This window comes from Tachyglossus aculeatus, chromosome 11, assembly GCF_015852505.1.
Source record: "Tachyglossus aculeatus isolate mTacAcu1 chromosome 11, mTacAcu1.pri, whole genome shotgun sequence".
Lineage (NCBI taxonomy): Eukaryota > Metazoa > Chordata > Mammalia > Monotremata > Tachyglossidae > Tachyglossus > Tachyglossus aculeatus.
The window spans coordinates 17,178,154-17,198,441 of NC_052076.1; the positions used below are offsets into that span (position 1 = coordinate 17,178,154).

Consider the following 20,288-nt stretch of genomic DNA (forward strand, 5'->3'; position numbering starts at 1 on the left):
AAACCCGTTTTGGGGCCTGAAGGGAGGGTGACGGCCCCAGGAATGGGAGCACCCCTGAAGGTTCAGTACCAGGAGTCCTTACCCCTCTCATTTGTCACTCAAGGACAGGGTGGCTGGCAAACCACCCTGCCCCCAGGCCCCCAGCACCCTCCCCACCCTCCGGAACCCAGCGAGACATGCAATGAGGGAAAGAATAGCATTTTCTGGACTGGGGAATATTCCCTTTATTTGCAGGATCCAGGGAGCCCAGGCCCCTCTGCCCACTTGAAGCAGCAGGAAACGTGGAGTCGGGGAAGCGGGGGAAGTGAGGCGGCGGGGAGGCACCGACTGAGAGGCGAGGATTGGGAAATCTGGTCTTGGCGAGTAGTATCGGTGGGGTGGAGCCGGGGCCCACTATTTCTCCGCTTGCGACCTTGCTGGGAGCTCTACCAGGCTCTGGCCTGCCTCATCTCAACTCTTTCCCTTCTTCTCAGGCTCGGACTCCTCTGTCAGGAGCCGGGCTTAGTATCGCCCGGGGCCGCAGGGGGTACACGGTGCACAGACCGGGCGGGGCCCGCAGGGCACACAGGGAGTGGTGCACGGGTGGCTGGGAAGTCTGCAGGAGGAACCACAGGGGACAGATTAAATGGGAAGATAATGGCCATCCCATTACATTCTTGGGAAAAAGCCCAGGAGACCGAGACCCACTGGGAGGAAGAGAGGGGTCAACAGAGAGACACAAACAGACCCAGGTCCGGATGAATAGGAGCACACACAGAGGAGAAGGGAAAGGGAACAGGGGGGAAAGGGTGAAAGTGAATCTATTAACTGTGTGCTACAGACAAGCGCAAAACTCCAGACACGCCGGGGCATGCTGTGCTCCTTTCACTGTAAGGGCACCGCGGGGAGAGAGCCTCAGGTTGGGGAGAAGGGAAGAAGGGCACCCCTGCAGAGACCCCAAAGACAGTGCCCAGGGTCAACCAGCCATACTCACTTGCAGTCCTCGCTTTCCAGCAGTCGGCGGTAGGTGGTTATCTCCCCCTCCAACCGGGCCTTGACGTCCAGCAGCAGCTGGTACTCCTGGTTCTGCCGCTCCAGGTCACACCGGATGTCCGCCAGCTGCGCTTCCACGTTGCCAATCAGGCCTTGCATCTGGGCCAGCTGGGAGCCGTAGCGGCCCTCGGTCTCCGCCAGCGTGGACTCAAGGGAGTTTCTCTATAGGGGAGTTGGGGGGGAAACAGCTCAGCATGAGGGCAGGGTCTGAGGCCTTGGGGACTGAAGATGCACTATGGGGAGAAAGTGAGGCTCAAGGTCAGGAGCAGAACTGGGCCGGGACACGCACCATGCTGTGCTGAGCCTGCAGCTCAATCTCCAGTGCATTGACGGTGCGTCTCAGCTCAATGATATCCGACTGGCAGCACTGCAGCTGCTCTGAGCTGGTTACCACCTGCTGGTTCAGCTCGTCCATCTAGGGGACACACACATACATATACACACACATACGCAGGTCAGGATCAAGCAGCTCTGCCATCAGGACCCCACGTGGCCCCCGACATCCACCTGAGTATTGAACCACTGCTCCACATCTCTCCGATTGTTCTCCACCAGCCCCTCGTACTGGGCCCGCATCTCTTCCAGAATCCGGTTCAGGTCCACAGGAGGGGCCACGTCCACCTCTATGTTGAGCCGGTCTCCGAGCTGGCAGCGCAGCGCATTCACCTCCTGGGGACCAAGAGATAGTCACCCCCGGGCCTCACCCCTGCCTAGCCCCCGGGCTTCTCCTCCCACCCCCAGGGATGCTACCGGATGACTTGCACCTACCTCCTCATGGTTCTTCCGCAGACAGAGCAATTCCTCCTTCAGCGACTCCACCTGGGCCTCCAGGTCAGCCTTGCACAGGGTCAGCTCATCCAGGATGCGGCGCAGACCGTTGATGTCGGCCTCCACCAGCTGGCGGAGGGTCAGTTCCGTCTCGTATCTGTGGGCATGAAGGCCGAGCAGGTGAGAGACCTGGGTTTGAGCTGAGAACCTCCAGCCATCCCCTAGCTTCCTTGCCACCTTCAGCCCTCCTTGGGGTGTCCAGCATGGAGGCCCCCCTCCCTGTTCCCTCAGCCCCCATCCCTTACTTGGTGCGGAAGTCATCCGCGGCCAGCTTGGCGTTATCGATCTGCACCACCAGCCGGGCATTGTCCGCCTTGGTGCACAGGACCTGTAGTGAAGGGCAGGAGAGCAACCATAATCACTGTGGTGTTTGTTTAGCACTTACGCTCAACCCCAGAAAGTTTCCCTGGGCCTTTTGAGACCCCGTTATTCCAATCCCAGGACCTCCAAGAATCCGGTCTCCCCCAGACAGGGTCACATTGGACAGGGACGAGACAAGGTCCCATGAGTCGAGGAGTGGCATCCCTTGCCCCCCGACCCTATCTTGAGGGAGGCGGATTGGGCTGGATTTTTCCCTCTACCCTCCCCAACCCCCACTCTGCTGGCACCTTCTGTTGCAACTCCTCAATGGTTCGGAAGTAGGACTGGTAGTCGGGGCCCATGGTGGGCATTTGGGCCTGACAGGAGTCGCGGATCTTGGTATCCAGCTCGGCGTTCTCTCGCTCCAGCTGGCGCACCTTCTCCAAGTAGTTGGCCAGACGATCATTGAGCATCTGCATGGTCTCCTTCTCGCTGCTCTGGAGGCTGGCATCGCAATACCAGCTGGACCCCCCAACCGAGCAAGGCAGGGGACATGACCCCGGCAGGCGGCTACCTGGGTGGCAGGTTGTGGCTAGGAAGGACTTGGGCAAGGAGCCTCCAGGCCTGCAGGGGCTGGACACGCAGCCCAGTGGTTGGCAGAAGTGGGACAGGTAGGTCTCCGGGCGGTAAGTGGCGCCGGTAGAGCAGACGGAGGGTGCCCGAGCCCAACCCTTAACAGAACCCGCGGAGGTGCAGAAGCTGGAAGCCATGGTGCCCGTGCCAGCGATACCTGCAACTGGAAGGTATCAGTGAGCCCCTTATATGCCTGCAGGATGGGGGAGAGGAGACATGCTGGGCTGGTAGGTCGATGCCTGGCCTCGTCAGAAACCGCTAATTACCTGGTTATAGACTTGAGGGGGGAGAGTCACTTTCCTCGTAAAAGCGATTTAGTTGGTGGTTTGGCCTACTCGGGCCTCTCCCACCTGGGGAGAGTGGGAGGGAGTTTCCGGACTTTTTCAAAGAGCCAGAGGTGCGAGACTAGAATGAGGGACCCTAGGTTCCCTTCCTCTCTTTGGCCCATGGTGGGTCAGGGGGTGGGACCTGGTACCTTCCCCCAGAACCCTGACAGGACGTGGTAAGAGTGGCATGCGGTTTCAGGGTCTGGAAGTGGATGAACTGTCAGGTTGGAAAAGAGGATGCTGGGAGCATTGCCAAGCCTAGCCCCCTTCAGGAGCTAAGATCTCTGGGCTGTGAAGAAGCTGCCAAGATAGGGCACTCTCCCCGTGGGGTGGGGGCAAATTGATGCGGTCTGAGCATATAGTACAGCCTCTCACCGAGCCACGGCCTCCAGCAGGTTTGGGGGACCTAACTGGGGAGGGGCGTCCCAGAATACCCCGCTCAAACCTCAGGGTTGTAACTGTGAGACCTGAGCTCTGGCCCATCTAGGGGGCAGATTTAGGTTCAGGAAGAGTATCTGAGCACCAGTGGGCCACAGGCTCGGAGTGAATGCCTATACACAGCCAATCCACACTCTCTCTGCCAGGCCTATACTGAGGGCTCTGAGTAATCTCTTTCACTAGGGCTGGTGAGCAAGACAAGGGGAAGAAAGTTTTCCACTGGAAAACTGGGGCTGGTAGAGGGGTCTTGGGTGCACAGTTGGCCTCTCTGACTCCCTTCATCTGGTTGGAGATGAGTTGGGAATAGAGGCGATCGCAGGGAATGAGCCAGTTCCTGCGGGGGTGTGGCATTGGCCTCCCACGGGATAGCAGAAAGGGGAGCCTGGAGGCAGTGGGGGAGTAGCTAATGACAGAAGCCAGGACTCTGGAAAACAAGGATCAAAGAGCTGGCAGCTTCCCCAATGCCTTTACCAGGTGGGGAGAGGGTGCTGGGGTGCCCTCTCACTGCAAGGAGGAGGAGGGGGGAACCCTTGCGTAATGGGTGGGGATGCAGCCTCGAGGTTGAAGGGGAGGCCACCACAGCAGAGATGAACAGAAGCAGAGTGAGGGGAGAGAGTATAGAGGGGGCAAGAGAGACCGGGTCACAAGAGCCATGCTGCTTCGGGTCACAGGTGAGAAGCATCACCCTTCATCTGACCCCACTGTGGGGGCTATTGGCAGCCCAGACCCCCCTGCCCCTGCCCTTCTGGCTGCCAGAGGAGCCAGAATGTCACTGGGTTGTCTTTGCGGGGAGGGAGTCAAGCTATGCCTCCCAAATGGGAGACTGAGTCTGTCTGTCCCTCTCCAAAACAGGGAAAACAGATGACTCTCAGTGGGGCTCCCACTGGGTGGGGTTGGAGGGGGGTGCCCAGTGCTGAGGGAATTGTGTGCCCATCACTGGGTAAAGATGGCAGAACAGAAATTGTGCAATGTTGAAAGGCCCTGCCATCAACAGGTCCAGCCCATGCCAGGGTCAGCAGCCTGATCGGGACTTCACCAAAGCAGCTGACTGACTCCTCTGGCCCCAACCCTCTCAGTGTTCATATTGCTGCCATCCCCAGAGACCCCACTGACTGAATGCAGGGAGTTGACCAAGAGCAAGTAGCAGAAGGGGAGAGGCTACGGGGTCTCCCCTAACTGGGCAGTACTGTTTTCCAGCTGTGCTAAGTTTGGGGCCCCACCACAGCTGCCCGCCCAAACCAGACAGATGAAAAACAGCATAGTAGCAGCGGCAAGGCCGCTCTGGGGTGCCCATGTGGCAGGGCCCAAAGACAGAGCAGTTATGCCTGGGGCAGAAATAATGGGAGCAGCTACACTGCCCATCCCTCAGGGTCTAACAATAGCGGGGAGACATCCCTGTGGTGGCCATCACCTCCCCGGCCAGCTCTGCGGCTGCTTGTGGTCCCCACACAGCTCGGTCCGCTTTGGGTTTGTCTACCAAAGTATGTATGTGATTCTGTGTGTGTGCTGTGTGTGTTGGGTGTGTGATCCTGTGGGTGTGAACTGTGAGTGTCCTTGTGGTGAGTGTTTGTAGAGTGTGGGTGTCCATGCTGTTCTTATATGGTGAGGACTTGTAGGCTCTGTGTCTGAGTGGCGTGTTTGGAGAGGGTATGTAGTGTGTGTGTGTGTGTGTGTGTGTGTGTGTGTAAGGATTGTCTAGGCTGTATGTCTGTATGTATGTCTGTGTGGTCTTTGTGGGTGATTGTGATTGTTTGTGTAGGTATGCATGTGCTGTGTATGTGTGCGGCGTACACGTGTAGCCTGTGGGTGTATGTGTAGCCTGCAGAAAGGACCAGGCTGAGGCTGTGTTGATCACTTGGCCTGAGCTGTGACAGGATAGGAACACTTACCTCTGGGGACAGACTCCCCTCAGCCTAGTGGACCCTCTACGGCTCTCCCCCTTGCCCACCCCTCGACCTGGTGGGCCTTCTTGGGGAACATACTCCCCCAGGCGTGGCAGACCCCCAGGGGAACAGATTCCACCCCAATCTGGTGAGGCCTAGGGGAAAGACTTCAGCCCTAGCCTAGTGAGCCTCCTAGGAGACAAATTTCAGGCCAAGCCTAGTGGATCTCCTTGGGGGACAGGCTCCCCCAGGCTGGTGGGCCCCTGGGGACAGGAGAAAGCTGAGGGCCCCTGGGATCAGGGCTTGCATGCTGAGCTCACGGGGAAGAGGTGAAACCTAACACCAGTTTAACCCAAAGGGAGAGACATGGTCTGTGATCTGCCAGGCCAGAGGGGCTCCTGGCCTCCCTCCCAACCCCTCTCCCTCCTGAAAACTGAGAGCCAGTCTGTCTCCCTGAGCCTCTCCCCGAGTCCTCACCCCTTGCGGGCAGCAGTCTGAACCACAGCCAGATGATGCCCACTTCAAAGCCCAGCAAACTGGGCAGCGGAGGGGGTCTGCACAGAATCTGCTCACCCTGGGCCCAGATCTGGTCCTCCATCCCAGTGTTGCTCTGCTTCTGCTCCCGCTCTAGGTGACCAACCAGGCGGCCCATTTGGCAGCTGCTGCAGGACATCATTTGGCTGGGCTTGGTGCAGCCAGCTGCAGGTGGACAGCGGGCACAGCCATGGGCAGGCCACCTGGCCAAGCCTCTATTGGGCAACTGCCCTGAGCCCAGTCAGGTGGATGGAAAGAGCCCACCTGGCCCCAGAGTGGCACAAAATCCTGAGTTTCCCCCTGAGCCAGAGCACCCAGCCCTACTCTCCTGGGGGGGCTTAGAACCCCCACTTCCCCAACCATCCATTCGGCAGTGGCTCTGCCCCAGAAACATCCCAGGCTCGTAGACTGGCTGTGACTAGGGTGCTGCCTGGGCAAGACTGGCGCTCCGACCCAGACAACAGAGGGCAGGGTCCAGGATTGTTCTTCAAAGGGTCCGTGGATAGATTTGGGCCCGGGGCTGGCTTGTTAGGGGGTGTGAGAGCTGCCAGCAAGCTATGAGGACTTTTCCCCCAGGACGCTGGAAACAGATGCGACTGGTTCTTCCCCTGGTCGGGGAGCAGCCACCATGTCATCTCTGGGAGGGAACAGGACCCCCACAGCTGGGAGACTTTTGGTTGTGAGGATAAAAATAATAATTGTAGTATTTGTCAAATGCTTAATATGTGCCAGACACTGTTCTAAGCTCTGGGGTAGATAAAAGATCATCAGGTCCCACGTGAGGCTCACAGTCAAAGTAAGAGGGAGAAAAGGTATTAAATCCCCTTTCTACAGATGAGGAAACTGAGGAACTGAGAAATTAGGTGACTCACCCCAGATCACACAGCAGGTATGTGGCAAAACTGGGATTGGAACTCAGGTCCTCCGAGTCCCTGACCCTTGCTCACATTGAGCAGTGTGGAAGCCCTGGGGTTTTATTGTTGTTGTTTTATTTTTTATTATGGTATTTGTCAAGCACTTATATGTCAAGCACAGTTTTAAGTGTTGGGTAGATACAAGTTAATCAGGTTGGACACAGTCCCTGTCCCAGATGGGGCTCAAAGCTTAAGTAAGAGGGAGGAGGAATCCCCCTCCAGGCTCCTTCTCCCTCCCTTTTCTCTCTCTCCTCTCATCCTCCCCCTCTCCTGGAATTTGTACCCAGGAGTAGGGGCCAGAGGAGTCCAGATTCAGGTCGGACAGGTCCAACCGAAAAATAGTAATTTTGGCATTTGTTAAGCACTTACTATGTGCCAAGCACTGTAGATACAGGTTAATCATGTCAGACGCAGTCCCTGTCCCACACAGGGCTCAGAGTCTAAGTAGGAGGAAGAACAATTTACAAATGAGGAAACAGAGGCACAGAAAAGTTAAGTGATTCATGCAGGATTACATAACAGATAGGTGGCAGAGTTGGGATTAGAACCCTGCTCCTCCGGCTACTTCTCCCAGAAAGAGGCTGCTGGATCTGTTCCACTTAGGTCATCTCAAACTGACACTCCAAACTCTGTGTTCGGAGAAGTGCTGTGGCAGGGGCACTTCTCATTCATTCATTTATTCAATCGTATTTATTAAGCACTTACTGTATGCAGAGCACTGTACTAAGCACTTGGGAAGTACAAGTTGGCAACATATAGAGACAGTCCCTACCCAACAGTGGGCTCACAGTCTAGAAGGGGGAGACAGACAACAAAACAAAAACACATGGACAGGTGTCAAGTCATCAGAACAAATGGAATTAAAGCTAAATGCACATCATTAACAAAATAAATAGAATAGTATATATGTACAAGTAAAATAAATAGAGTAATAAATCCGTACAAACATATATACAGGTGCTGTGGGGAGGGGAAGGAGGTAGGGCAGGAGGGATGGGGAGGAGGAGAGGAAAAAGGGGGCTCAGTCTGGGAAGGCCTCTTGAAGGAGGTGAGTAGGGCTTTGAAGGGAGGAAGGGAGCTAGCTTGGAGGATGTGTGGAGGGAGGACATTCCAGGCCAGGGGGAAGATGTGCGTTGGGGGTCGATGGCGGGACAGGTGAGAACGAGGCACAGTGAGGAGGTTAGCGGCAGAGGAGCGGAGAGTGTGGGCTGGGCTGTAGAAGGAAAGAAGGGAGGTGAGGTAGGAGGGGGTGAGGGGATGGCGAGCCTTGAAGCCGAGAGTGAGGAGTTTTTGCTTGATGCATAGCTTACAGGCAGACACTGGAGATTTTTGAGGAGGGGAGTCCTCTGGGACTCCCAAAACACATAACACAAATGCAAAACACATAATCCCATCCATCCCCAGGCACATACATAGATTGTCCTCTAAGGTGTCGTGGTGTTTGCGCCTGCCACTGTATTAGCCTTTGTCTCCTGGTCTCAGGAGCCTCTGTTCACAGCCCCACTGGCCTGCCTGCCACTGTTTCTCCTGGTTTAAGACTAGGTGCAGCATCCTCTAAGGTTTGTGTTTACTAAATCCTTAAATTCATTCAATTCATTCAATCGTGTTAATTGAGCACTTACTGTGTGTAGAGCATTGCACTAAGTGCTTGGGAGAGAGTACAATATAACAATCCACCAATTACACTCCCCACCTTCAAAGCCTTACTGAAGGCATATCTCCTCCAAGAGGCCTTCCCAGACTAAGCCCCACTTTTCCTCATCTCCCACTCCCTTCTGCTTCACCCTGATTTGCTCCCTTTCCTCTTCCCTCCTCTCCCGGCCCCACAGCACTGATGTATATATCTGTAATTTTATTTATTTGCAGTGATGTCTGTTTATTTGTACTGATGTCTGTTTATTTGTATTGATGTCTGTCTTCCCCCTCTAAACTGTGAGCTCATTGTGGGCAGGGAGTGTCACTCTTGATTTTTGTATTGTACTTTCCCAAATGCTTAGAACAGTGCCCTGCACAAAGTAAATGCTTAATAAATATGATTGAATGAATGAACAATAAACAGACACATTCCCTGCCCACAATGAGTTTACAATCTAGAGGGGGAGACAGACATTATTATAAGTAAATAAATTACAGATATGCACATAAATGTTGTGGGACTGAGAGAGGGTATGAATATAAGGAGCAAGTCAGGGCGATACAGAAGAGAGTGGGAGAAGAGGAAGGAAGGGCTTAGTCAGGAAAGGTGTCTTGGAGAAGATAAAGTGCTTTCTCAGTCCTGCTTACTTTCTGTTTTCTAATTACAGCTCACAATGCAGCAGCTTTTGGTTGTCTTCCATACTCTTCATATGTTCCACCCAGCACAACTGTATTGAGGTGAGTAGCACTTAAGTGTTAGGAGGCTGACTTTTTTCCAAGACTTCATCACTTATCTTCCTGACTTAACTAAATTATCAATGGTATTTGAGGGTCTACTAAGGACTAGGTACTTGGGAAAATGTAGCAAGGAGCTTTGTACAAAGTGCTCAGTGAGTATCATTGATTGATTGTGATTTAACAGAGGAGACAGACAAAAATGATTTATAATTACTGAAACTGGGAAAAGAATAGCTTGTGAGTGATATTGATGAAACTGCTCAAGAAGTAAGAGGGAGCATTTCTGGGAAGTTGAAGTCTCACAGTCATAGAACAGGTTAGACAGTACTACAGCTCTGTAGACCTTTAGTTTGGCCTGAAGCCTAGTACTGTGCTACCACTACTTTCTGTTGACAATCTCCCAAAGGATATGCTGGCCTTCCTGATTCAATTTTCTACTTCCTCATCTAACATTGCATCATTGGTCAGTGTGCTTCCTAGGTAGCTGAATTCTGTGACAGAGTTTAGCTATGTTGCCAGTACATGTAGATTTCCCTCCTGCAGGTGGATACATTCCTTCAGTTTTCCTCAGACTTATTATCAGCCCTTACTGAGTTGCAGAGAATGACTCTGCAAAGTGGTTTATGATTATTTGCATGATTTCTTGGGTGTGTGCCTTTAGGGCGCAATTATCCACATAAAATAGTTTTCAAATGTTAGGGTTTAGGACTTTGGATTATGCTCAGGATCTGTTGAGTTGGAAGAGTTTTCCAGAGAAGCAGAAGCATATGCCTGATTATGCCTGCATCCAGATTCATGTTGCATCTTCCAGTTTCCTCCTATCGATTCTCTTGCTCTGCGGGACACTTGGACCTGAGGACCTGAGGGGATGGGGCAAGAGAGTGTGGAAGACTCAGCACAAACTATCACCACTACTGCAAAAACAACTCATGCACATGTCATGCTGGTGGTCGGACATACCTTTCCCCTCACAACCGGTGGAGTCTGAGCAGCGCTCACTCAAACGGCCAGAAAAAGTGCACAACTATTTTCATTCATTCATTCAATCATATTTATTGAGTGCTTACTGTGTGCAGAGCACTGTACAAAGTGTGCAAGAGGTTCTCTCTCAAAGACATTCATGCTCTTGGATGTTATCCAAGTGTTCACAAAGTCTTCTCTCCTACTAGTGTAGGTGGGTGGAAGAAATTGAACTTTTCCAGGCTCATTCGAATCCCTGCTTTGCCCCACCGGATGTGGGGAAATGCAACAGGACAGAGAACCTCCCAGCTCAGCCACAGACACCCATTCTCTCAAGAAGGAGTCTCAGAATCTGGCGCAAGGACTAGTCATACTATGTCTAGACTCTTGTATTAGTCTTTTTTCTGGTCTCCTTGCCTCTGTAATCATAAGGGCATTTATTACGTGCATTCTGTGTAAAATTATTATTATAGTATTTGTTAAACACTTATTATGTGCCAGGCCCTGTACTAAGAGCTGGGGTTGATACATGCAAATTGGGTTGGATACAGTCCCTATCCCACACGGGGCTCACAGTTTTAATCTCCATTTTACAGATGAGGTAACTGAGGCACAGAGAATTTAGATGACTCGCCCAAAGCCACAGAGCAGACAATTGACAGAGTCGGAATTAGAACCCATGACCTCTGACTTCCAAACCCTATCCACTATTCCATGGGTTGGTTGGTCTGGGGTTGGTGTCAATCATCTTTGTCATCAATGGTATTTTTCTAGTGTTTACTCTGAGTAGAGCATTATACTAAGTCCTCAGTAGAGTACAATACAACAGAGTTGGCAGATATGTTCCCTAACCACAACGAGTGGCTCAGTGGAAAGAACACGGACTTTGGAGTCAGAGGTCATGGGTTCAAACCCCAACTCTGCCAATTGTCAGCTGTGTGACTTTGGGCAAGTCACTTATCTGTGCCTCAGCTACCTCATCTGTAAAATGGGGATTAAGACTATAAACTCCCCAAGGGACAACCTGATCACCTTGTAACCTCCCCAGTGCTTAGAACAGTGCTTTGCACATAGTAAGCACTTATTAAATGCCATAAAAAAGAGATTTCAGTCTAGAGGGAGAAATAGACAGTAAGCCGTGGGATTGAGGATGGGGCAAATATCAAATGTCTAAAAGTCGCAGATCCAAGAATGATCAATCATTCTATGATATTTGAGTGCTTACTGTTTGCAGAGCACTGTACTAAGTACTTTGAGAGTACTATACAACAGAGTTAGTATGTGTGATCCCTGTCCTCAAGGAGTTTACAGTCTAGTGGAATGCTACAAGATCATCAAATTGGAACTACCACCTTACAGTCTGCATAGAAGACAAGTACTTTATCCCCACTTTACTAATGAGGAGACTGAGGCACAGAGAGGTTAAGTGACTTGTCCTAGGTCACACAGTAAGCATGTGGCAGAGCTGAGACTAGAACCCAGGTCTGCTGACTGGCAGTCCCATGCTTCTTTCACTAGGCCACTCCCTCCCCACCTCAGCCTACATTCCATGCTACTGCATGGATCACTTTCGTGAAACTTTGCCCGCCACTCCTTAAAACCCTCCACAGACTTCCAGTGTCCTTCTGCAAAAACCAGTTGGCTTCAAGGCTCTCCACCCAATTATCCATCTTATATATCTGCTCACTTCACCCCCTACTCCTCAACTGACTCTCTTTATTCCTCCCAAGCCAACCTTCCAACCGTACTTCTCTCTTGACTCTCCCACCTTCCGTCCTTTCATTCATGCTGGTCCCCCAGCTTGGAACTCCCTCCCTCTCCTGCGCACATCAGACAGACAACAGCCCTCCCCATATCCAAAGCCCTCCAGAAAGGCTTCCTCTTCCAGTGTGTCTTCCCTGATTAATTCCTAGGATTTCATCATTTAATTCATCAGCCAATTCTTACACTTATGTCCTTCATCCTCAGTGTGTGTGTGTGTGTGTGTGTGTGTGTATGCATATATATGTATATATATATGTGTGTGTATATATATATATATTTAGTTGTATATTCATGTGTTTGTTTTGATTACTCTTGCAGATATTTTTATGACTATGGGCAAGTCACAACTTCTCTGTGCCTCAATTCCCTCAACTGTAAAATGGGGATTAAGACTGGGACAACCTGATCACCTTGTAACCTCCCCAGCGCTTAGAACAGTACTTTGCACATAGTAAGCGCTTAACAAATGCCATCATTATTATTGTCCCCCATACCCAGGACAGTGCCTGCCCATTGACCACCCAATACAGCACCCTGAACACAGTAGGAGCCTGCTCCAGAATTCTGTACAGAGTAGGTGTTCAGCACAGTCCTCTGTGCAGGGAAGGGAAGTGCCTCTTTGTGGCAAACCCCTCCCCAGTCCGGCAGAATGGGGGGAAGTGACGAACACAGTGGAACTGATTTGCTTTGCAAACAGAATTGGGTTTATTCGGGATTTGCCAAAGAACTTTCTCTTGTTTTCAGAGACACCAAAGCAGTAGCCAAACACATCTGCCAGCACAGAGGCCCAGCAGAGACAAGGCCATTACAGCACGGGCAGGAAACACGAGACCCGCGGGAAGTGGGGGTCACTACAGAGGGGAAGAGGCAGGTCCCTCCGGAGGGGCCGGCCCCAGTGGACGTCCTCAGTGTGTTCACATGGGGCGGTGCTGGAGGAGCTTGCGGGAGGAGATAACTTTCCCATCTCTGATCTCCTCTGTAATGGTGTGGATCTGAGTGCTCACTTGGGAAGCAGGTGTGCAGGATGTACGGATGGTAGGGACCGGTGTGCACGGGTGGGGAGGGAGCCTGCAGAAACAAGGGTAAGCATGGAGAAAGACTTAGCCCGGCAGCCAGGAGGGAAACTCCAGAATGGATCCTAAAAATTGATGCCATCCCTGCCCTCGAGGAGCATACAGTCCAGTGGAGGAGACGGACAGGTACAGAGAGTACACATATAATGAAAGTGATAAAAAGAGTCTGGATACAACCAATAGCAGCTACGGTAACTGAATAACCTGAAATACCCGGGAGTGTCGAGAGGGCAGGAGGGTGACCTCTTCAGGAAGGTGGGGCCCAGTCAGGGAAGGCCTCCTGGAGGAGATTAGCTTGTGGAGAAGGGCTTTAATGAGAAGGAGAGCTGTGGTCTGGAGATTTGGTGGCATGGGCTGTGGTGAAGGGGGAGCGTGAGTGAGGGGGTTGAGATGGGAAAGTCAAAACTAGATGAATTTTGAAGGAAGGGGAGAAAAGAGCAAAGAGATTGAAGGGGGAGAACTTGTGGGGAGCCTGGACACTGACGAACATTTTTTTTTTTAATCAAAGATGCCCAGAGGTTATTCGGGCTCGCTCCATTCATTTAGACAAACTCCCCGAGGTCATCTTCTGTTGCCCAGTATTGATTAGATGAGGATGAAGAGGGTTTCCCAGGTGCCAGTCCCCTTCCTCAGGAGCCCCGAATTCCCGGTGGGCCCTGACCACACTTACTTGCAGTCCTCGCCCTCCAGGAGGCGGCGGTAGGTGGCAATCTCCCCCTCCAGCCGGGCCTTGACGTCCAGCAGCACCTGGTACTCCTGGTTCTGCCGCTCCAGGTCACAGCGGATCTCGGCCAGCTGGGCCTCCACGTTGCTGATCAGGCCCTGCATCTGGGCCAGCTGGGAGGCATAGCGGCCCTCGGTCTCGGCCAATGTGGACTCCAAGGAGTTTCTCTATAGAGGGTTGGGGAGAAAACAGCTCAGAATGAGGGTGAAGACTGAAGCCTTGCAGAGGCTCAGGGCTGGGCGAGGACACGTACCATGCTGTGCTGTGCCTGCAGCTCAATCTCCAGCGCATTGACAGTGCGTCTCAGCTCGATGATCTCCGACTGACAGCACTGCAGCTGCTCTGAGCTGGTCACCACCTGCTGGTTCAACTCCTCTGTCTGCAACGTACACAGCCCCACGTATGCACAGCCACACACAGACACAGATACACACATGCGTAGAATCAGTCACAAGATGGTGATTTTCCCCCCTTCAAAGTCCCCTAAAACAGTTGCCCCCCGGACTACCTTCCATTCCCACCTGAGTGGTAAACCAGCTCTCCACATCTCTCCGATTGTTCTCCACCAGTGCCTCGTACTGGGCCCGCATCTCTTCCAGAACCCGGTTCAGGTCCACGGGTGGGGCTGCGTCCACCTCTATGTTGAGCCGGTCTCCGAGCTGGCTGCGCAGTGCATTCACCTCCTGGGGGCCAAGAGACGTTCACCCTTGGGCCAAAACCCTGACAGACCCCTCCCGCCTCAATTTCTGGGCTTCCCCACCCACTTCCAGGGTGCTACAGGCCGACTCGCACCTCCTCGTGGTTCTTCTTCAGACAGAGCAGCTCCTCCTTCAGCGACTCCACCTGGGCCTCCAGGTCGGCCTTACACAGAGTCAGTTCGTCCAGAATGCGGCGCAGACCATTGATGTCGGCCTCCACCAGCTGGCGGAGAGTCAGCTCCGTCTCGTACCTGTGAGTGGGGGTACAGGACCAAAGGAGTAAGCAGAGGAGCTGCAAGGCAGAGGAATTTCCTTCTTCGTGGTTTTGGATCCAGTAATAGTGGAATTTTGAAACTTCTCAAGGGGTAATCAGCCAGTTCACACATAAAAGCAGGAGTGACATCCCAATCCTTCCCATCAGCTTCTAAGCTGTCCAGCCCAGAACTCTGCCTCAGACAGGATTATTGAAGCACTTGATGGAATCGTGTGCTTGTCTTCCTCCCTGATATCCATCTCATAATTAGGGATGGGCCATAACACCCCTAATTCTTCCTTCTCTGGTCATCTCTCAGCAGTGACTAACCAGCTCTCCTTTCCCATCCCTAACTCTCCTTCTAGTGACCCCCCACTCATGCCTCTACCCTCCCCACAGCCATCTCTTACTCCCACTCCAGTGAAGCAGAGACCATCCCACACCCCTAACTCTCTCTATGACTCTGGTCCCAGTGACCCAACACAAATCATCCAACTCTTCTCCACCCCTGACTTTCCCTCCAGTGGCCAAGCATGAGCCAACCAACACCCCTAACTCTCCCCATTGACTCAGCACAGGCCAATCAACCATGGAGTGGTCTGTGGTGCTGCCACTTGACCTCTTACAATTTCCACTAGGGTCAGCTCTTTGCCCAGTGCTCCTGAGAAATCGTTTCTGCTTCCTGCCCCTCCAAGATGGAGCAGAGGCCCAATCTGACTGAGTATTCAGGCAGAGGCAGGCCGAGATCCAGCCGGTCCAACTTACTTGGTGCGGAAGTCATCAGCAGCCAGCTTAGCATTGTCAATCTGCAGAACCAGCCGGGCGTTGTCTGCCTTGGTCAGCAGGATCTGGCAAGACAGGGATCCCGATGAATGGGGTTGAGGGAAGAAGACTGGAAAGTGGTTGGGCCAAGACAGGGGTGCTCCAAAAACCATCCCCTCTCTGCTCTGAGGCCGTCCACGGTAGCGCAGACGCCTGGTTTGCTCACTCTTGCACATCACTAACCCGCAGTTCCCTCCCACAAAATGTTGTACAGGCCACTGCAGATCTCAAGGTACATCTGTCCCCAAAGGTAACCCCACTGGGACATGATCCTGTCCTGAAGCATCCAGAAAGAGAGAAGGGGAAGAAAGGCATGCCCGCCCCATAACGTTACCTTCTGCTGCAGCTCCTCGATGGTCCGAAAGTAAGACTGGTAGTCAGGGCAAGCATAAGGGATCTGGGCCTCACCCCACTGACGGATCTTGGCCTCCAGCTCGGCATTTTCCTGCTCCAACTGGCGCACCTGCTCCAAGTAGTTGGCCAGGCGGTCATTCAGAAACTGCATGGTCTCCTTCTCACTGCCATTGAAGGAGCCTTCATAGGACCAGCCAGTACTGCCCGTAAAAGCCGAGGGGTAGTGGCAGGAGCCCGATAGATAAGATCCAGGCAGGCAGCTGCCCAGACGGCCTGAGGAGGCCACCAGCCCGCTGTAGGAGAACCCTGGGCCCCGGCAGGAGCCACCAGAGCGGGCCGAAGAGGGGCGAGAAAGCCCCTTGGAGGAGCAGGTGGAGAAGCGGGTAGAGCAGAACTGGGCAGCCATAGTGTCAGCGTTCAAGTGGAGAGGTGCACGGCTGAGCAAGGAAACCCAAATCTGTCTTCTCCCTCTGTTACTCTCCCGAGTTTATATTCGTTCTCAGGGGGTGTGGGCCTGCAATCTTGGCTTCTTCTGGGAAAGGCCGAGCCCATGACTGTAAGACAATCGCATGAGAATGTTATTTCACCTCTCCACGTATCCTCGCCCCATAAAACCTTGGGATTTGGTGTGCCAACTCAGGACTCTGCTGTTGTCAGTTCCCGCAGAACCAGACTTTTATTGCCCCTTCAAAGCAGCCTTATGTCATGGCCATTAGGGGTGAGGCTGATTCCAGTTGCCTCCTGCCCCCCCGGCTCAGCCCAAGGGCTGTCCTCTTTCCTGGCCTCCACTGTGCACCAATAGCTGAGGCCTGAGTGCCATCATCCTCCTCTTCAGCCCTGAGAAGCAGCATGGCCTCTTGGATAGAGCAGGGGCTTGGGAGACAGGAGGACCTGGATTCTAATCGTGGCTCTGCCACTTGTCTGCTGTGTGACTTTGGGCATGTTGCTTAACTTTTTTGTGCCTCAGTTCCCTCAACTGTAAAATGGGGTTTGAGACTGTGAGCCCCATGTGAGATAGGGTCTTTGTCCTACCTGATTTGCTTTTATCCACCCAAGTGCTTAGTACATTGCCTGGCACATAGTAAGTACTTAGCAAGTATCACAATTATTATTAGTTACCTCATTTAAGACTGTGAGTCCTATATGGGGCAGGGACTGTGTCCAACCCAACTACCTTTTATCTACTCCAGTGCTTAGTACAGTGCTTGGCACAAAGTAAGCACTTAACAAATGCCACAGTTATCATTATTAGTATCTTCATTCTCACCCTCATCTTCATCAAATTTATTGGGCATCCGCTGTGAGCATAGTAATGCATTAGCTGCTTTTTGTAGGTGGAGTGCTGTACTGGGTGCCTTTATTATATGATCGCCCTGAATTGTATGTGTGCAGGATATTCCACTGGATACTTTCTGCATGCAACAGTGCTCTACTTGATGCATTCTGTGTGCAGAGTTGCTGCACTATGTGCCAGTTGTGTGTAGAGTGCTCTCCTGGGTACCTACTATGTGCAGAGTGCTGTTTCAGGTACAGGGCACTGTACTTCATGCCGAGCATATGTCTGCTGGGAGAAGAGTGCCATAATGGCATTTAGGAACATACAATAAAAGTGGAAGACCTAATCCCTGCCCTCAAGAAGTTTACAATATAATCAGTCCATCAGTGGTATTTATTGAGTACTTACTGTGTGCTGAGCACCATACTAGCTAGTACTTGGGAAAGAACAATACAGTAGAGCTGATAAACATGTTCCCTTCCCACAAGGAGATTATAGTCTAGAAGAGGACAGATATTAAAATGAATTACTAACGGGAAATTGGAGTGTATAGGGACATATACATAAATGTAGGGCTGGGGATGGGGTGAATAACAAGTGCTAAAGGGGAAGAGATGCAAGTATATAGGCAATGCAGAAGGGAAGGTCATATTGGAGGAGGTGTGATTTTTAGCTAGGGCTTTGAAGGTGGGGAGAGAAGTGGTCCGTCAGATATGAGAGGGGAGTGAGTTCTAAGCCAGAGGGAAGATGGCCAGTGGCAGGACAGGTGAGTTTGAGGTAGAGTGAATAGGCTGGCATTAGGAAAGTGAAATATGCAATTGGGTTTGTAGTCTGAGAAAAGCACGGTTAAGTAGAAGGGGGAGAGCTGGTTGAGTGCCTTAAAAGTGATGGTAAGAAATTCATGTTTGATGTGGAGATGAATGGGAAGTCCTTGGAGGTTTCTGAGGATTGAGGAGCTGGGGACTGAACTTTTTTTAAGAAAATGATCCAGGAAGCAGAGTGAAGTATGGGACTGGAAAGGGGAGAAACAGGAGGCAGAAAGGTTAGCAAAGACCTTGATGCAGTGGTCAGAGATATAATATGAGCTTGAATCGGCTGGGTGGCCATTTGGCTGAAGAGGAGGTGACGTTCTAGAAATGTTATGAAGGCGGACCTGAAGGGATTTGGTGTCAAACTATGCAGGTTGAATGAGAGAGATGAGTCAAGGATAATGCCAAGGTTGTGGGCATTTAATGGGCGAGACAAGCTGACACAGATCTTATGCATCCAATTGGAACAGGAGGAAAAATAGAGACAACCGTGGTAACTAGAGGGACTATAAATGATTTGACATGTAGAAATATATGATATCCAATAGTATCTATTGAGCACCATATGTGTGTAGAGTATTTTCCGAAGTGTTTAGTATAGTGCTCTGCACACAGTAAGTCCTCGATAAATACGATTGAATGAATGAACGTACTAAATGATGAAAGGAATTTACCACCCAATAGGGAAGACTGACAAATTATATGCAAATAGTTGAAAGAGGAAAAAAAGCAACATTGGAATTTATAGTATGACAAAATGGATAGATTGATAAATAAATGGAAAATGAAGTGCGTATGTATCTCAGAATAATCACAAGTACTGAGGGTGGCTGATAGGATCCGCACACCAATAATAAGAATAATTCGAATTATTGTGGTATTTATGAAGACGATAAGATGTGCCAAGCATTGTACTAAGTGCTGGTATAGATACAATATAAGCAGCTTAGATTCAGTCCTTGTACTATATAAGGCTCACAGTGTAAATAGGAGGAAGAACAGTTATTGAATCTCCATTATGTAGATGAGGAAACTGAGGCACAGATTTATAGATGAGGAAACAGGCACAGAGAAGTTAAGTGACTTGTCCCAGTTCATACAACAGGCAAATGGCAGAGCAGGGACTAATAATAGTGGATTTGTTAAGCACTTACTCTGTGCCAAGCACTGTATTAAGCGCAGGACAGATACAAGATAATCAGGTCCCTCATGAGGCTCACAGTCTAAGAAGGAGGGAGAACAGGTATTGAATCCCCATTTTGCAGATAAAGGAACTGAGGAACAGAGAAGTTAAGTAACTTGCCCAAGATCATACAGCAGGTAAATGACATTAGAACCCAGCCCCTCCCAGGTCTGGGAGGTGGAGGCCCACTGGAGGAAGTGGCTTCCAGGAGATTTTGAGGAGGGGGTAAACTGAGATCTGGAGGATTTAGGGGGACGAGGGGCTGTTTTGGGGGTGAGAGGGGACGGTGTAAATAATAATAATAATAATAATGGCATTTATGAAGCACTTACTATGTGCAAAGCACTGTTCTAAGCACTGGGAAGGTTACAAGGTGTTCAGGTTGTCCCACGGGGGGCTCACTGTCTTAATCCCCATTTTCCAGATGAGGTAACTGAGGCACAGAGAAGTTAAGTGACTTGCCCAATGTCACACAGCTGACAATTGGCAGAGCTGAGATTCGAACCCATGACCTCGGACTCCCAAACCCGGGCTCTTTCCACTGAGCCACGCTAGGGGTGGGAGATGGGGACTGATGTAGATATGGAGACAGTGCCACGGTGGGACCTTGGTGGTGGTGGTGCGTACTGGGGAGGGGCGAGGGCCCGACAACCGAATTGTACTTCCCAAACGCTTAGCACACAGTAAGCGCTCAATAAATACGAATGAATGAATGGATGGATCAATGAATGGATGAATGAGGAACTGGGAAGGCCTTGTTCAAGCTCTACCGGCTGGTTCCCACCCTCAGAGCGGGCTCGTCGGGCGGGTTTCGGGCGCGTTTATGTGCGTCTCCGGCAGTTTACCTGCCTTTTACAGAGTTTAACTAGCTTCTCGCTGACGTCCTTCGTGGAAAGCGGGCTGGGGGAGGCACACCTAGCCCCCGGGTGGGCGGAGGGCTCCCAGGACCGACCCTCCCACGCCCAGCAGCCGGGTAGAAAGGCAGCGCAGGACAGGGGATGGAGGTGGGGAGATCTCACCTGCCTGGTTCCTGGCAGCAGAGACCCTGCGGGGCGAGAGAAGCTTCACGGACCCGGAGCTCTGTGCTGGAGCAAGGGACCTTTCCCGACGC

The 20,288-nt window shown here is 51.7% G+C and overlaps 2 protein-coding genes across 2 annotated transcripts; both read right to left on the reverse strand.

The window, feature by feature from the left end:
• Nucleotides 1-501: 501 nt before the first annotated feature.
• On the reverse strand, nucleotides 502-2,930 carry LOC119934699 (keratin, type I cuticular Ha2-like). Its single transcript, XM_038754253.1, has 7 exons — nucleotides 2,469-2,930; nucleotides 2,106-2,188; nucleotides 1,801-1,957; nucleotides 1,540-1,701; nucleotides 1,322-1,447; nucleotides 974-1,194; nucleotides 502-595 (listed from the first exon to the last, which is right to left on the reverse strand). The coding sequence occupies exons 1-7, from the start codon at nucleotides 2,928-2,930 to the stop codon at nucleotides 502-504; spliced, it is 1,305 nt and encodes a 434-aa protein (XP_038610181.1).
• A 9,808-nt stretch (nucleotides 2,931-12,738) lies between these two features.
• On the reverse strand, nucleotides 12,739-20,257 carry KRT36 (keratin 36). The gene is made up of 8 exons (XM_038753410.1): nucleotides 20,197-20,257; nucleotides 15,890-16,463; nucleotides 15,499-15,581; nucleotides 14,575-14,731; nucleotides 14,304-14,465; nucleotides 14,036-14,161; nucleotides 13,729-13,949; nucleotides 12,739-13,053 (listed from the first exon to the last, which is right to left on the reverse strand). The coding sequence occupies exons 2-8, from the start codon at nucleotides 16,313-16,315 to the stop codon at nucleotides 12,900-12,902; spliced, it is 1,329 nt and encodes a 442-aa protein (XP_038609338.1). The 5' UTR covers nucleotides 16,316-16,463; nucleotides 20,197-20,257; the 3' UTR covers nucleotides 12,739-12,899.
• Nucleotides 20,258-20,288: the final 31 nt, after the last annotated feature.

Coding starts and splice junctions, on each gene's coding strand:
- LOC119934699 (XM_038754253.1), bottom strand. CDS start 2,930: ATGGCTTCCAGCTTCTGCACCTCCGCGGGTTCTGTTAAGGGTTGGGCT. Junction 2,189..2,468: donor TTGAGGAGTTGCAACAGAAG/GTGCCAGCAGAG, acceptor CCTTCACTACAG/GTCCTGTGCACCAAGGCGGA. Junction 596..973: donor CTGGAAAGCGAGGACTGCAA/GTGAGTATGGCT, acceptor TTCCTCCTGCAG/ACTTCCCAGCCACCCGTGCA.
- KRT36 (XM_038753410.1), bottom strand. CDS start 16,315: ATGGCTGCCCAGTTCTGCTCTACCCGCTTCTCCACCTGCTCCTCCAAG. Junction 14,466..14,574: donor TGAAGAAGAACCACGAGGAG/GTGCGAGTCGGC, acceptor CTTGGCCCCCAG/GAGGTGAATGCACTGCGCAG. Junction 13,950..14,035: donor TGCAGGCACAGCACAGCATG/GTACGTGTCCTC, acceptor AACCCTCTATAG/AGAAACTCCTTGGAGTCCAC.